This window comes from Tupaia chinensis, unplaced genomic scaffold (genome assembly GCF_000334495.1).
Source record: "Tupaia chinensis unplaced genomic scaffold, TupChi_1.0 Scaffold146584_1, whole genome shotgun sequence".
Lineage (NCBI taxonomy): Eukaryota > Metazoa > Chordata > Mammalia > Scandentia > Tupaiidae > Tupaia > Tupaia belangeri.
The window spans coordinates 801045-815239 of record NW_006206439.1 but is presented as its reverse complement, the minus strand read 5'-3'; the positions used below and the strand labels follow the sequence as shown (position 1 = coordinate 815239).

Genomic DNA, 14195 nt, shown 5'->3' with positions numbered 1-14195 from the left:
TAGAGGTTTTTGCTATAGGGCGCATGTGCTTGCCAGACAGACAGAGACAGAGAGACAGAAAGTGAGAAATCACCCCCCACGGGGGATGACCATGCCGCAATCCCTTCTTCATTCTCCTCTCGGGATTTTGGGTATGCATGCATGCACATGTTGCCAGGTCCAGGACTTGGTCGACTACGTGGGAGTCCAACAATGTAACCATTACACCCTCTGCTGGTCCCCCTAGGCTGGCTCCTCTCACCCTTGCCCTTACCTGCCACCTTGGCGACACTTGCATGTCGCCAGCTCACCCCTCACTGCCTCAGGCTGCAGAGAGAAACCCTCTCTGGTACTGGTGCGATTTTCTTAGTTCGTCTTCTCTAAACTAGCGAGACCGTGAAAGGCAGGGTTGGGGAAGGCGCTCAACTCAGCTCTGTTCATCCAAGCCTTAGATGGCTTTCAGTTCACCTGTGGCTCAGCCCAGCTCCCCAGGAGAGCACTAGGGTTTGGAGCCAAAGCATCAGGAGGAAGAGCAGTTGAGGCCAGGCGGTGGTGCAGTGCTAATGCAGGTCGACCCATGTGAGAACGGTACTAGGTTTGCGTCCCGTGGCCTCCTCGGGCACGCCAGGCTTGTGTGTTCATTATCCAGGCTGAGGGTGGGGAGTGGCATGAAGACCCTGTTGAAAATGTCTCTTTCTCTTTCTCTTGCTTATGAAATAAATAAAAATTAAAGAAAAAGAGAAGAATGAAGAGAGTTCTGCTCCAGGGAGCCCCCAGGAAGAGTGGGTGGCTGGGGGAGGGCTGGGGGCCTGTCTGGTCTAAGAGGCCTTGTCCCACCCCGGCCAACCCGCCTGCTGGCCGAGACCTGCTCTGAAGGCCCGGTGACCTCACCACTCCTACACATCTGTCTTCCAGCAGCCGGCCCATCTGTGCGTTTTTGTCTTTCAGGAGGAGATGGGCATTTCCTGTGAGCTGCTGGACTCCGACTTCCTCAAATGCAGCGTGGGATTTCCTTTCATGAGGTCAAAGTGGAAGGTGAGGGGCAGAGACAGGGTACTTCTTTCTGCTCCCTCCATTTCCTGTGAGCTGCTGGACTCCGACTTCCTCAAATGCAGCGTGGGATTTCCTTTCATGAGGTCAAAGTCGAAGGTGAGGGCAGAGACAGGGTACTTCTTTCCGCTCCCTCCCCTGCTCCCACAGTGGCTGAGGCAGCAGCTGGAGCCCGACCATGCCCGGTCCCTGGCAGTACTCCCCAGGGCGTGTGCTACAGGGGCTTCAGTCGCATGGCCTTTCTCTTCAGCCCACATCGTGTACCCCGGATGCGAAAGACACACCTCAGCCTTTGCACTTGAACAGACAGCATTCAGGGGGTCTGGCTAGCCCCCCTCCCCCAAGACATTCCGTGTCACTTTGTGTCCCTGAGACGACACAGGAGAAGATGTGACATGAGCTAGTGACCCACACTCCCCACCCTGTCACTCCCCTGCATACTTAGGATTTTCTGAATTGACCTCTCAACATCTTCAGAAGACAAATTACTGTAGTCCACTTCATTTTTTTTTTTATAAAAACTAAAAGAAATGACAGTCACTTTGGTAGTTACAAGGAGACAATTTCTCTAAGCTCAAACCATAATGCATTGCAGCATCTCCATACATTCCTCCACCATTCTGGAATCTAAAAGACCAGGTCTGCCTTTTGAAATAGAAGCTATTTTCCCTGCTCTGATCTGAAAGAAATTTCATACTCTTTTTGTCTACCTCCCACCCCCCTAAAAAAGTGAAAGCTTCATCCCCTCTCCCCTGCCTGGATCATAGATTATTCTAATCGCTAAAGACTTTTTGGTCCCAGTATCTAGAAGCTGTGTCATAAACCAGTGGTGAGACAATTTAGTAAAAGAGATTTACTCATCTCTTTGCAAGTCCCTGGAACCCTATCAGCCCCATGAAACAAACCTGCCCCAAACTCCGGTGGCCCTCACATCCACGATTTCGCGTTTCAGCCTCTGTTCCTCATCTCTGCAGGTGTACCCCAGGAGAAAGTACACTTCAGCATGGGGCTGCCCTTAGAAAATGATTTCACACAGCTCGCAGAACTCAGGCTAAGTCCTGTTCAACCCCAGGCAGGGTAGGGTGGAATGAAGAAGAAAGACTCTCAACTATAGATGCCATTGCCTGGAGCCATAGACATGGCACCTCCACACACACATTTCCTAAAAACCTTGTGAGTAAAGCAATATACACTGCTGGTCCCTCTCTTTCTTGCTCCCTATCACATGTCAGAAAGAAAGAAACTTAAATAAATAAATAAATAAAATAAATATCTGTCTACCTACCCATCTATCTCAGACTCAGGAGCTTCAGCGGCACAGAACATTCCTCTGTTTTCACTGCGTTTTTTTATGCCCGCCTTTTCTTCATGGCACGTGGATTCCCGGAGCCTCATCTACGATAGCGATAGAAATTGTTTTGTTACTAAAAGAGCCGGGACCAACAGTTAGCGTAATGGCTATGTCGCTGGACTCCCACGTAGTCGACCGTGATTCGAGTCCCGGACCCGGTGGCTTAAACTCATGCCGGGCACGTGTGTGTGTGTGTGTGCCCAAGATCCCGAGAGGAGCATGGAGGAGAAGGGATTGCGGTGTGGCCATCCCCCCCGGGGGGGGATTTCTCGCTTTCTGTCTCTCTGTCTCTCTTTGTCTGGCGAGCGCACACACATTCTAGCAAAAAAAAAACCCTCTCCAAAAAAAAAAGCTAAAAGAGCCAATAGCACTGCAATGTAAATATCACAGGTACAGCTATGCCATGAAGAGGTAGCCAAAACTGGAAGGAGATGTAGGGGTGAAGTCCTGGTTTCAGAGTGCACACATATCACTTCCCACAGAGAACCTCCGGGAGTCAAGCTGAGCACGTGCTTCTCCCCGGAGCATGCTTCGGACTGCGTTTCACGGGGAGGGTCTTGCCACTGTCCTGACAGTCAGAAAGATATACAGAACAATAAGCTTGTCGCGCACGTGAGCCTGCAGGGGTCTTCAACTGTGATGGCTGTGGCAGACGCAGCTCAGGCTTGAACCACCGGCTGGCACCAACCATCTCTTCTCTTCCCCCCAGTACGAATTCAGCGTCATCTTTGATACAAGCCACCTGTCTGGGGAAGAGGACGTTCTCAGCTTCATCGTGACTGCTCAGAGGTAAGAGGGGTTTAAGCATTTTTCTCTCCAAAGATAGAAGATTTATGAGAGCGGGAAAGGACAAGTCCTTCTCATGTCCGCTGACTTCCCAGGACGCTGGGAAGGAAAAAACGGTTGCCCCATGGTAGAGCTCCATCCTGCTGGGTGGGGTGATGGGACTTCTCAGGGATGGTGGTCGCCTGATACTTTTGCATAGCTCGCTTCCTTCTGAGCTGGGAGGGACTGGGAATCTCCAGGGGGGTGTTGATTTCACAGCTGAGGAGAGAAAGGCCTGAGGAGGTGAGGTTCTGGTCCAAGGCCGCATGGCTGGTCAGTTCCCGCTGGGCCACCTGGTCCTAATTTAGACAGACGTCCTCGGTGGGTTGTTAGCCTGGGTCAGCTGCTTCTCACGGACAAGCTGCCCCATCCTCTGGTGGAGGCAGAGACAAGCGTCCGCAGCCTGAGGGTTGGCCAAGCTGTTGGCAAAAGCCCCCAAGGGATGTTCTGGAGAGGGCTTGTCCTGGAAGCCGACTAGATAGATGGGAAAAGGTTCAGTGGGGTGGTGACGTCTCCTCTTAGAACTGTGTGCCCGTTCCTCTCGGTATAGCCGAGAGTTCCAGAGAGGGGCTCCGAGGAGTGCGGCCATGCCTCATCTAGTCTAGCCAGAACCCACGTGTGCCCTGCAGCAACCTCTCCTTAGCACTTGACTAGCAGCTCAGATGGAGGAGAGGCATTACAGATGGGTGAATAGGAAGATACAAGCTTTGCCTGGGTAGCAGTTGGACACTCAAGGCGATTTTTTAATTTAAATTATTATTTTTGAATTGCCAAAGGGCACATAGGCTTGCCAGGGAGAGTGGAGAGAGGGAGGAAGCTGTCCATCATGGGCATGGTCACACCACAGGCTCTCCCTGTACCTCCGTCCTCTCAGGGTCTTGGACCACACATGGACCTGGACCAAAACCTTGCTTGGCCACGTGGAATCCAGCTCCCTTAACCACGAGACTGTAGGGCCAGCCCTTATTTAAGTTCTTACTTGGAAATGAATTTTTTTTTTTTTTTGGAGAGGTTTTTGCTATAGGGCGCACGCGCTCGCCAGACAGACAGAGAGAGATGGAGAGATAGAAAATGAGAAATCACCCCCCAGGGAGGAGGGCCACGCCGCAATCCCTTCTCCTCCATTCTCCTCTCGGGATCTTGGGCACGCACGTACACACACCCGGCATGAATTTAAACCACCGGGTCAGGGACTCAAACTGCGGTCGACTACATGGACGTCCAGCGACATAGCCATTATGCCAACTGCTGGTCCCACTTGGAAATGATTTTAAACTTTACAGAAATGTAGCAAGAATAGTGCAAGGAGCTCCCATATACCTTTTATCCAGATTCATCAAATGTTACTATTTTGCCCAATTAGTGTTATCATTCTCTTACTACCTAGAACTTTTTTCTTAACCACCTGAGAGTCAGTTGCAGAACTCCTGCCCCTTTGTCACTTCCCGAGAACGAGGCCATTCTCTTAGTAACTACGTATAGTTATCCCATTCAGGACGCGTAGTATTGATGCAGCACTGCTATCAGCTACAGCCTGTGCTTCCGTTTTGCCAGTTGTTCCGATAATGTCTCTCTGGCCACTTTTTCACTGGTCCAAAAGGCTTGGTTATGTTCTCTTCTCGCTGTTCTCAAGAGCACATCGTTTGTGTTCATAGAAAGTGTGACTGGGATTTCATAGAAGTACATGCAAAGCATAGAGAAGGTAGATTTCATTTCCATTGCTAGAATCCAGAAGGGCTTCCCTGGGGAGGTGGTGGGTAAACAGAGGAATCTGTTTTGAGGCCGAAGCATCCTAGGCTTGAAGATCTGTGGCACAACTTGCTTTGTCACGTCCACATAGGTTGTGGGTGCTGGAGAGAATTGGGGATTGCTGAGCCATCTCGGGAGGGTTGAGCAGGAAAGATAGAGACAGAAAGGAAGCCTGGGCCGGACCTTGGAGGACAGCAGTCGCCTCAGTAAAGCCTGAACTATGTCCGATGACAGTGAGGAGCCACTGACGTTTCTGGAGGGAAGTGACAGTGCGACAGCTTCACCATAAAGCATGAGATTGTTGAATTTAGTAAGGGGAACAGGTGTCCCCAGGTACCCCTTCCAAATTCTCATTCCTTGCCATTTATCGGATCTTTGAAAACTCACCCTTGCTGGGCAGGGTGAGTCCCTTGACACCTGGGGCAGCCAGAATTCTGGGAAAAGAATATGACCTGTCAGAGGTGTCCCTTGTCAAAGAAAGGAAAACCATCTGCTGCCTTCCAGCCTCATTTAGGGCTAATGTGAGGGTCAGAGAGGACAAGAAGCCGATGGCGAGATCCCAGAAGGTTTAGCACTTAGATTAGCCTGCCAGAGACCGGTTGTGTCTGGTCTTGCATGCGTGTTGGACTCACCCGGAGAGTTTTTGAAAATACTGATGCAGGGCTAGGCAGTGGTTTGGTGGTTAAGGCGGCCAGATCCCAGATCCCACATGGCTTACTGAGTGGTTCTGAGTCTCATATCTGGTGACTCGAAAAACATGCCAGGCACGTGTGTGTGTGCCCAAAATTCTAAGACGAAAATGGAGGAGAGGGGATTGCAGCATGGGCATTCTCCAATGGGTGATTTTTTACTCTCCCTGTCTCTGTCTCTCTCTCCTAAGTACGTGGACCCTATAGCAAAACTTAAATAAATACATAAATAGGTAGATAGGTAGACAGATAGGCCTGTAGGTGGCATAGTGGTGAAGGCTCTGAACTCTCACATGACCATGGTTTGTGTCCCAGACCCAGAGACTTGAAACTCACGCTGGGCGCGTGTGTGTGCGTGCCCAAGATCCTGAGAGGAGAATGGAGGAGATGGGATTGCAGCGTGGCCATCCCCCCTGGGGGGTGATTTCTCGCTTTCTGTCTCTCTGTCTCTCCAGTGAGTGCATGTGCCGTATAGCAAAAATCTCTCAAAAAATTAATTTATTTAAATTTAATTAAATACTAATGTCTGGTTCATACCCCGGAATTCTACTTTAATCAGATGAAACTTAGGCATTGAGATCTTTTTCAATTAGCAATAATCGCGCCTCGGATAAACCTCATTGGCTACGATACTGCCACTGCGCAAAGCTGCATTGAGATCTTTTTAAAAAGGCTCATTGGGCCGGCCCATGGCCTGGTGGTTAAGGCAGCTGAATCCCGTGTGGCACACCACACAGCTTGAGTCCCTGACCTGGTGATTTGAAAACACTCCAGGCACATGAGAATGCATGCCCAAAAATCCCGAATGGAGGGTGAAAGAGAGGAAAAGGTATTGCCCTATGACCGTGCCCCACTGGGGGAGGAGGGCCTTGGTGTTTTCTCTCTCTCTTTCTAGTCTCTCCAGTGAGCGTACATGCCCTCTGAAACAGAAATGGTCTTAAAACCTCATCAGGTGCTTCTAATGCACAGCCACGGCTGGGAACCCTTATCCTTCGCCCTTTCCTCTGTGTTGGGTGCATTTTCGCTCAGGAAACATCTGTTCCCTACCTGTTATTGAGAGTTACCAATCGTAGAGCTAAGCACTGGGCACATAAGAAAATGCAAATAACTTCAGAAAGTCAAGAACATCCCTTTTCTTTCTTTCTTTCTTTTTTTTTTTTTTTTTTTTTTTTTTTTGTGGTTTTTTTTTAATCGGGCGTGTGCACTTGCCAGAAAGACAGAGATTGGCGTGTGCACTTGCCAGAAAGACAGAGACAGAGAGACAGAAAGTGAGAAATCACCCCCAGGGGGGATGGCCACGCCGCAATCCCTTCTCCTCTTGGGATCTTGGGCACACACACACACACACACACGTGCTCGGTGTGAGTTTTAAGCCACCGGGTCCAGGACTTGAACCGTGGTCGACTACATGGGAGTCCAGCAACATGGCCATTATGCGAGCTGCTGGTCCCAAGTACGTCCCTTTTGTACATTAGTATGGCCGTGGAGCATCAGGGGAGGCCTAGTGTTTGTAGCTTACGTCATTTAAGAAATTCCTTCAACCACAGATGTTAAGATCATTTTACTTTTAAACTTGCAACAGAATACTTCAGACACTTGTTTCATTCCCAACTGGAGGGAAAAGATGGTCTTCCTGCCCCAGAGTGAGACTCGCGGGTGCGAAGGAGAGATCGTTAAAGCTCCTTATCTGGAAAACCACAGTTAAATAATCACGTCATTCCTTTCTCCCGTCACCACCCTTCGAGGTCTCTCGCCTGCTAGCAGATTTAGGAGAACACCATGTTGAGACTAAACAGTGTCTCGAGACCTCGCTCCCTGGCAGCCATCAGCTTGGCCCTGCGGCCGCTGGAAGGCATCCCAATGCATGAGCTTGCGGAGTGACCAGGAGCCCTTTGATGCTTGGCCTCTGTATCTCAACTCTTTAACTTCCTCGTTCCAGAGCAGTCACCCAGTGATAGAGGAGACTGTCTGGGCTTTAGCTGCCAGCAGCCACAGGTGGCTGAACAGATGACAAGGCAAAGGGCGGCTCTCCCATCAGGAAGTGATGACTCAGACCTAGCAGGTCCCCGGGTAGGGCAGGGAGCAGGCCCGGCAGTGCCATCCCATCAACACGGAGCTTCCTCTGGTCCCAAGGTCTTTAGCGCCCCTGGGAAAGGAAGGGCGAGGGACTTACTGCGGGCATTCAGTCCTGCTGCTTCTGCAAACTAGGGCTGCCCTGCGAAGGACGGATGTCAGTCCATGTTCAGAAGACAGATGAGGAGCCAGGGGCAGTGACTGTGGCCCTGCGAGGGCGGAGTCACGGGACACCATTGTTTGAGGACAATAGGAGAGGGGAGAGAGGGTGCTACCTGGTGGGAGAGGAAGGCAGGGCTTGGACAGGCCGCAGAAGGACACAGGGCGGATGAGAATTCGGCAGATGTCCAGGCAATGGTGTGGGGAGCAGCCAGGATGAGCCCTGCCCAAACCTTAGCAGGTCTGGGGGACCCTTTCATCCCAATCCTAAAGGGTGAACATGGCTTTCGGCCGGGATCCCCCTTCACTGTGTTTTGGAACCCTCGTGAGTGCTGGGTGCAGCAAGCAGCCATGCCTCACAGGTCAAGACAGTTGCTTCCCTGGAGTAATCACCAAGATCCATATTTGAAGTTTAATGAAAGAGTGAAAGAAGCCAGGTCTTCCTCCTCCTCCTGTTCCTTCTCATCCCTTCTTTTTCTCCTCGTCCTCTACTTACTCACCCCACAATCTGGTAGCCCGAGAAGAATTTAGGGTCGAAAAATCCCTGGTTTGGGAGTCAAACTGAGCTGGGTCGGGGTCTCAGCCGTCTGTCTGCAGCACGCCTTGGACAAGTTGTCTGACCTCTCCGAGCTGCTCCTCACCTGTCAAAGGTGGGGGACTCCTCTCTTCCTGAGTTTACCCAGGGAATGTAAAATCTTGCTTAGGGGGACCAGCAGTTAGCATAGTGGCTATGTTGCTGAGCTCCCATGTAGTCGACCACGGTTCGAGTCCTGGACCCGGTGGCTTAAACTCACGCCAGGTACATGTGTGTGCGTGCCCAAGATCCCAAGAGGAGAATGGAGGAGAAAGGATTGTGGCGTGGCCATCCCCCCTGGGGGGTAATTTCTCACTTTCTGTCTCTCTTCCTCTCTCAGTCTGTCTGGTGAGTGTATGCGCCCTATAGCAAAAACCTCTCCAAAAAAAAAAAAAAAATCTCGTTTGGGAATGCTCATCACAGTGCCCGGCACACGGGAGCCACTCAGCAGCATGGGCTCCTTGGTTTCCCCTTGGGCTCCCCCTTCTGGGATGATCTTGAGAATCCCCTTCAGTGCCTTTCCTCCTGAGGGTGATGCCTTGTCACCTGCTATACTCAGAGTCTTCCGCAAGAGCTTCCCTGGTATTAGCCATGACAGGGCTGAACAGGGCTGCCTCCTGAGCTTGGCTCTTCATGGGCGAGCCATGATTCTCAGGTGGGAGATAGCTGCCAAGGCCCCACAACCCCCTTCCCGTCTGCAGCGCCCCCAAGGTCTCACAACCCCCTTCCCGTCTGCAGCACCCTAACACCTCTCTTCATGGGTCAAACACTTCCAGAAGCAGCCTCACCATAACCCTCCCCCTTCCCACACACCCACTGGGTTGCTTCCAACTCTAGCGTGTTCCTCCCCCACACCTCGCTGAGGCTTTCTCTGGCCAGAGCCCACTCACGTGGGTGACGACAGGTGGCAGGAAATTGGTGCCTAGGAGCAGCAGCTCTCGGGAGTCAGTGGAGAAAGGTCAGACTCTCGTGTCTTCAGCTGGTAAGACTGAAGTGCCCTCTGCGTGAGGAGACTGAATCCGGCTCCCTCCAGCAGCAGCCCCATGGGTAGCCCGGCCTCCCTTCCCTGTCCTTCTCCACCCCTCACTGCCATTTCCGGGTGTTGCCTCCACATAAACTACTCTCCTCACATCTTTGTGAATGAAACCAAACTTAGACAATGGAGTGGCCGCCGTGACTCCATCCAGGGGGACCCTACCCGAAATAGAACGGAGGACACGTGATTTGCAGGGTCCCTCCCACCCTTGGAGAACCTAGTTTGGGCTTCACTGCGCAACACGGAAAGGCTGCTGCCGGGTGGCGAGTGCTGTCCGGTGTTCACGCGTCCTTCTCTCCCACACAGTGGCAACGTGGAGCGCCCCGAGTCCCTGCACGACAACACCCTCACCTTGACGGTGCCGCTGGTGCATGAGGTGGACTCGTCCATCGCTGGGTGAGTAGCCCAGGCCTGGGTTGCCAAAGCACAGGCGTGTCCTCCAGGAGAACCCCGTGCTTCTCTTGTATTTGCATGCGCAGCGCTGGCCCTGCCACCTGCAGTGGCTTACACCCTCCTCCCTCCTTGTGCACCCCCCACCCACCCGCTGGGTGCAGCGATAACCTGGGAAGTCTGATGACAAGCTTAAAGTCCACAATTCCTCTGACTACCCAGTACACCTTTGCTTTTTTTGTTTTTTTTTAATTTTATTTATTTGTTCATTTTATTTTGATTTGACCAGAGAGAGACAGAGAGAGAGAAAGTGAGAAAGCAAGCCGCCAGGCCCAGGACTCGAACCATGGTCAGCCATGTGGGAGTGTCCAGCACCTTAACCATCACGCCACCTGCTGGTCCCCACCCAGTACACCTTTGCATGCGTATATTGCTGGCTCCTCGCCACCCTACCCTTCCAAGATGCCATGTGGTAGCAGGTGGTGTGACTCCTGGGATTGAAATCCCAGCCAAAAGCTGCGGGCCAGCGATTACAGCCGGACGTGTCTTAAGCCCTGGCTCACAGGAGGGCTGCCTTTCTGATTCGCTTCACAGTCAGTGCAGGCTTTGCGTGTTTCTCTGAACTCCTTCAAACCCAGAGACGGTTCTGCCTGGTGGCTGCGATGGTCTGGAACAGGCAGGGACCCTCACACTAGCCCCACCGTCTGTCTGGGTGAAGTCCACAGCCACTCCGGGCAGCTGGCATTGTTGGAAAGCAGGGCAGTGGGCTGCGGTCTGCGGGGACCCGAAACAACCTGGGTCAGTTTTCAGCCAAAGGCCTAGCCTGGAAAAATGAGAACCCAGTTCCTGTTTCCGGCCTCAGAAAACAGAGCACATACCTCTTTGATAGTGGAAAAAAGATTTGTGCAATTAGTTTAGATCAAGTGAGGACCCGCTGAACCCTTGACTCAAATGCAAGCTGAACTTCCTGGAGGTTCACAGTTTCTCATTTTTCAGTCTTCAAGTGCCTCTGGGTTCCAGCCTTGGCTAGAAGTACAAATGTTGATTCCTCGCCCGAGGAGCTGTGGCTGCAACCGCTCACGCCCTGCTGGGAGCTGCAGCGTGAGTCTCCTGGCATCCCTGCTCCTGGGCTCTTGGCATTTTTCATTGCGTTTTTCAGACATGAGGCACTGGTGGAATAGATTTGCAAATTAGCATAGATTTGCCTCTGTTCACAGTTCTGTTTTTAACCAAATCGTTTATTTATTTGGCTCATCATGGGCACAGGGAGAACATACCCAGAACCAAGCCCTATCCATGGGGACAAAGAGAGAGCACACCCCCACACACATTGGTTTATGCTGTCCGCTTTCAGAGACTTCACTGTGAGGTGTTAACAGCCCCCCATGAAGCCATCAGTTAAACAAACACGTCAACCTCTGAACTTTACAGGCCCGTAAATCAGACTAAGATGAAGTGAACCGGTTCTTGCCGTTTGATAATGCCAGGAACTCTCGGTTTCTAAAAGGATGTCCTTACATTTAAAATAGACAGCAGGTGGCATGGTGGTTAAGATGCTAGAATTCCCACATGGCTGGCCATGGTTTGAGTCCTGGACCTGTCAGCTTGCTTTCTCACTCTCCCTCTCTCTCTGTCTTCCTCTGGCAAAACTCATGTGAAAAATAATATTAACAATAGGGACCAGCAGTTAGCGTAATGGCTATGTCGCTGGACTCCCATGTAGTCTACCGTGGTTTGCATCCCGGACCCAGTGGCTTAAAACTCACGCCGGGCGCTTGTGCATGCGTGCCCAAGATCCCGAGAGGAGAATGGAGGAGAAGGGATTGCGGTGTGGCCATCCCCCCTGGGGGGTGATTTCTCACTTTCTATCTCTCTCTCTCTCTCTCTCTCTCTGTCTGGAGAGCGCACGCGCCCTATAGCAAAAACCTCTCAAAAAAAAATTAACAATAGCAATAAATAAATAATTCTTTTTTTAAAAAAAAAAAAAGAAAATAGACAAGTAGCTGTCTATTCAGACCTGGTCCCCCCAAATCTCAGATCGCTGTGTGTGGGTGAGCGGCTTTGAGGACCTAGAACCTGTCCTTTGTTTGGAAGTGTCAGGATGAGCTTGGTTTCCTCTCAGTTTGTACATATTGGCAACTCTGAAAACATGACTACCACCTGGGCTTGAATTCTTTTTATTTATTTTTTTCTTTTTTGGCCCTATGGCACATGCACTCATTGGAGAGGAAAACAGACAAAGAGAGGGGAAAGTGAGAAATCACCCCCAGGGGAATGGCCATGCCACAATCTCTTTTCTTTTTGGGATTTGGGGCATGCATGCCCATGTGCCTGATGTGATTTTCAAGTTGCTGGGTGTTAGACTAGAACTGTGATTGGTCATGTGGGAATCTAGCACCTTACCCACCACGCCACCTGCTGGCTCCGGACTCGAATTCTTAATCGTCTCTTATGGAGCCACTATTTGAAATCTGAAAGAAAATGCTGTAATTGAACCGATGTAGTTTTCTGATAGCCAATTTCTAGTAATCTTGGTAGTCTAATGAATTTAAGTTTTTAAAATGAATTTGTCAGAGTGGGGTTTAGGATGCCAAATATATCATTCATTTGTATTTACTTTTAAAAGCTTATCATCTCTCTTAACCCATAAAATATTTTTCAAGTGGCAAAACAGAAAATATATAACTTTATAATCTAGTTTAAAAGAAAAAAAAAAAGACTATAGTTTTCCTCAAGTTAAAAATGTAATCCAGGGACCAGCAGTTGGCATAATGGCTAATGTTGCTGTACTCCATTGTAGTCAACCATGGTTCAAGTCCTGGACCCAGTGACTTAAACTCACACCAGGCGTGTGTGCGTGCATGCCCACCCAAGATCCCGAGAAGAGAATGGAGGAGAAGGGATTGTGGCATGGCCATCCCCCTGGGCAGGGGGTGATTTCTCTCTTTCTGTCTCTCTGTCTCTTTCTGTCTTTCTGGCAAGACACGTGCCCTTGCTACACGTGCTCTATAGTAAAAATCTCTCAAAAAAAAAATGTAATCTAACTACAAATTTGTAAATGTTTCTCGTTGCTAGGACCTGAGATGAGAAGGCATTACTAGAAATATCTGCTTAAAAAGTGTAGTCAGGGGACCAGCAGATGATATAGTGGGTTATGTCAGTGGATTCCATGTAGTTGACCATGATTCGAATCCCAGACCTGGAGGCTTACAATTTACATCAGATGCATATGCTTGCGTGCCCAAGATCCCAAGAGGAGAATGGAGGAGAAGGGATTGCTGCGTGACCTTCCCCCCTGGGGGGTGATTTCTCGCTTCCTGTGTGTGTGTCTCTGTCTCTCCAGCTAGTGCATGCACCCTGTAGCAAAAAAGATCTCTCAAAAAAAAAAAAAAAGGTGTAGTCAGGCTGGACCCCTAGCCTAATGGTTAAGGGTGCTGGATCCAACATGGCTGACCACAGTTTGAATACTGGCCCAGTGACTTATAAAGCACACCAAGTGCATGTGTGTGTGTACACCCCAAATCCTGACAGGATGGAGAAATAGGGAGAAGGAATCATAGCATGACCACACCCCACCGGGATGCTCTCTTTCTCTCTGTCTCTCTGGTAAGCACACATACCCTTGGTGATTTAAGGCGGGGGGAGGGGATCATAAAGCATAGGGTGGCTGCAGAGACTGGCATTCGTAAGAGAGAGGAGAGAAGCACTTGGTGGAAGGCACTGGGTTAGAGACAGATGTCTGGGCCCTCAGGACAGCAGTCACCGTGCGTGCTTAACCGTGGGTGGGGATGACAGATTTCATGCTTCCCTTTCAGAGTCGTATCTCCAAGCTCCTTCATGTATGGCGAGTCTGTGGACACATCCAACTTCATTCAGCTGGATGACCTGGAGTGCCATTTCCAGCGCCTCAACGTCACCCTTCAGGTACCCACTCCCGGAGCCCATCTGTCACTGGGGGCCAATGGAAGGGCCCATGGGATATGTCGCCTATGGAAAGGCAACTAAAGATCCGGGCTCTTTGCCAAAGAAACCCTTCTCAGCATGGCAGGCTGATGTATGTGGGCATGGTTTGTAACCATGCATGGAATTAAGCCCCTCCCTGCCTGGTCCTGTGCTTTGCAGACCCGTCTGCTTTTCAGGACTTGGGAAAATGCTGCACACAATGGACACCAGCCTCCCCCCATGTGGGGCTGTGGATGACTGAGGCCTCTGCCAGTGTCCCAGCTCCAGTGGTCCCACAAGAACCCCTTTATGTTTTGCATCATTATCTACCTATGGGCAGAGGTCCTCGGAGGATATGCTGCATCCCCTTCCTCCTGG

The 14195-nt window shown here is 50.7% G+C and overlaps 1 protein-coding gene and 1 pseudogene across 1 annotated transcript in view; one reads left to right on the top strand and one right to left on the bottom strand.

Annotated features, from left to right (window-relative positions):
- Window positions 1-14195, top strand: part of ITGA9 (integrin subunit alpha 9) — a 172601-nt gene that overhangs the window by 87105 nt on the left and 71301 nt on the right. The window contains exons 4-8 of the mRNA XM_014584346.2: window positions 928-974; window positions 1089-1128; window positions 3090-3169; window positions 9792-9881; window positions 13691-13799. Coding sequence (XP_014439832.1) covers window positions 928-974; window positions 1089-1128; window positions 3090-3169; window positions 9792-9881; window positions 13691-13799 — 366 coding nt within the window. The remainder of the gene's footprint in view (window positions 1-927; window positions 975-1088; window positions 1129-3089; window positions 3170-9791; window positions 9882-13690; window positions 13800-14195) is intronic.
- LOC114006242 (uncharacterized) lies at window positions 6067-6293 on the bottom strand (annotated as a pseudogene).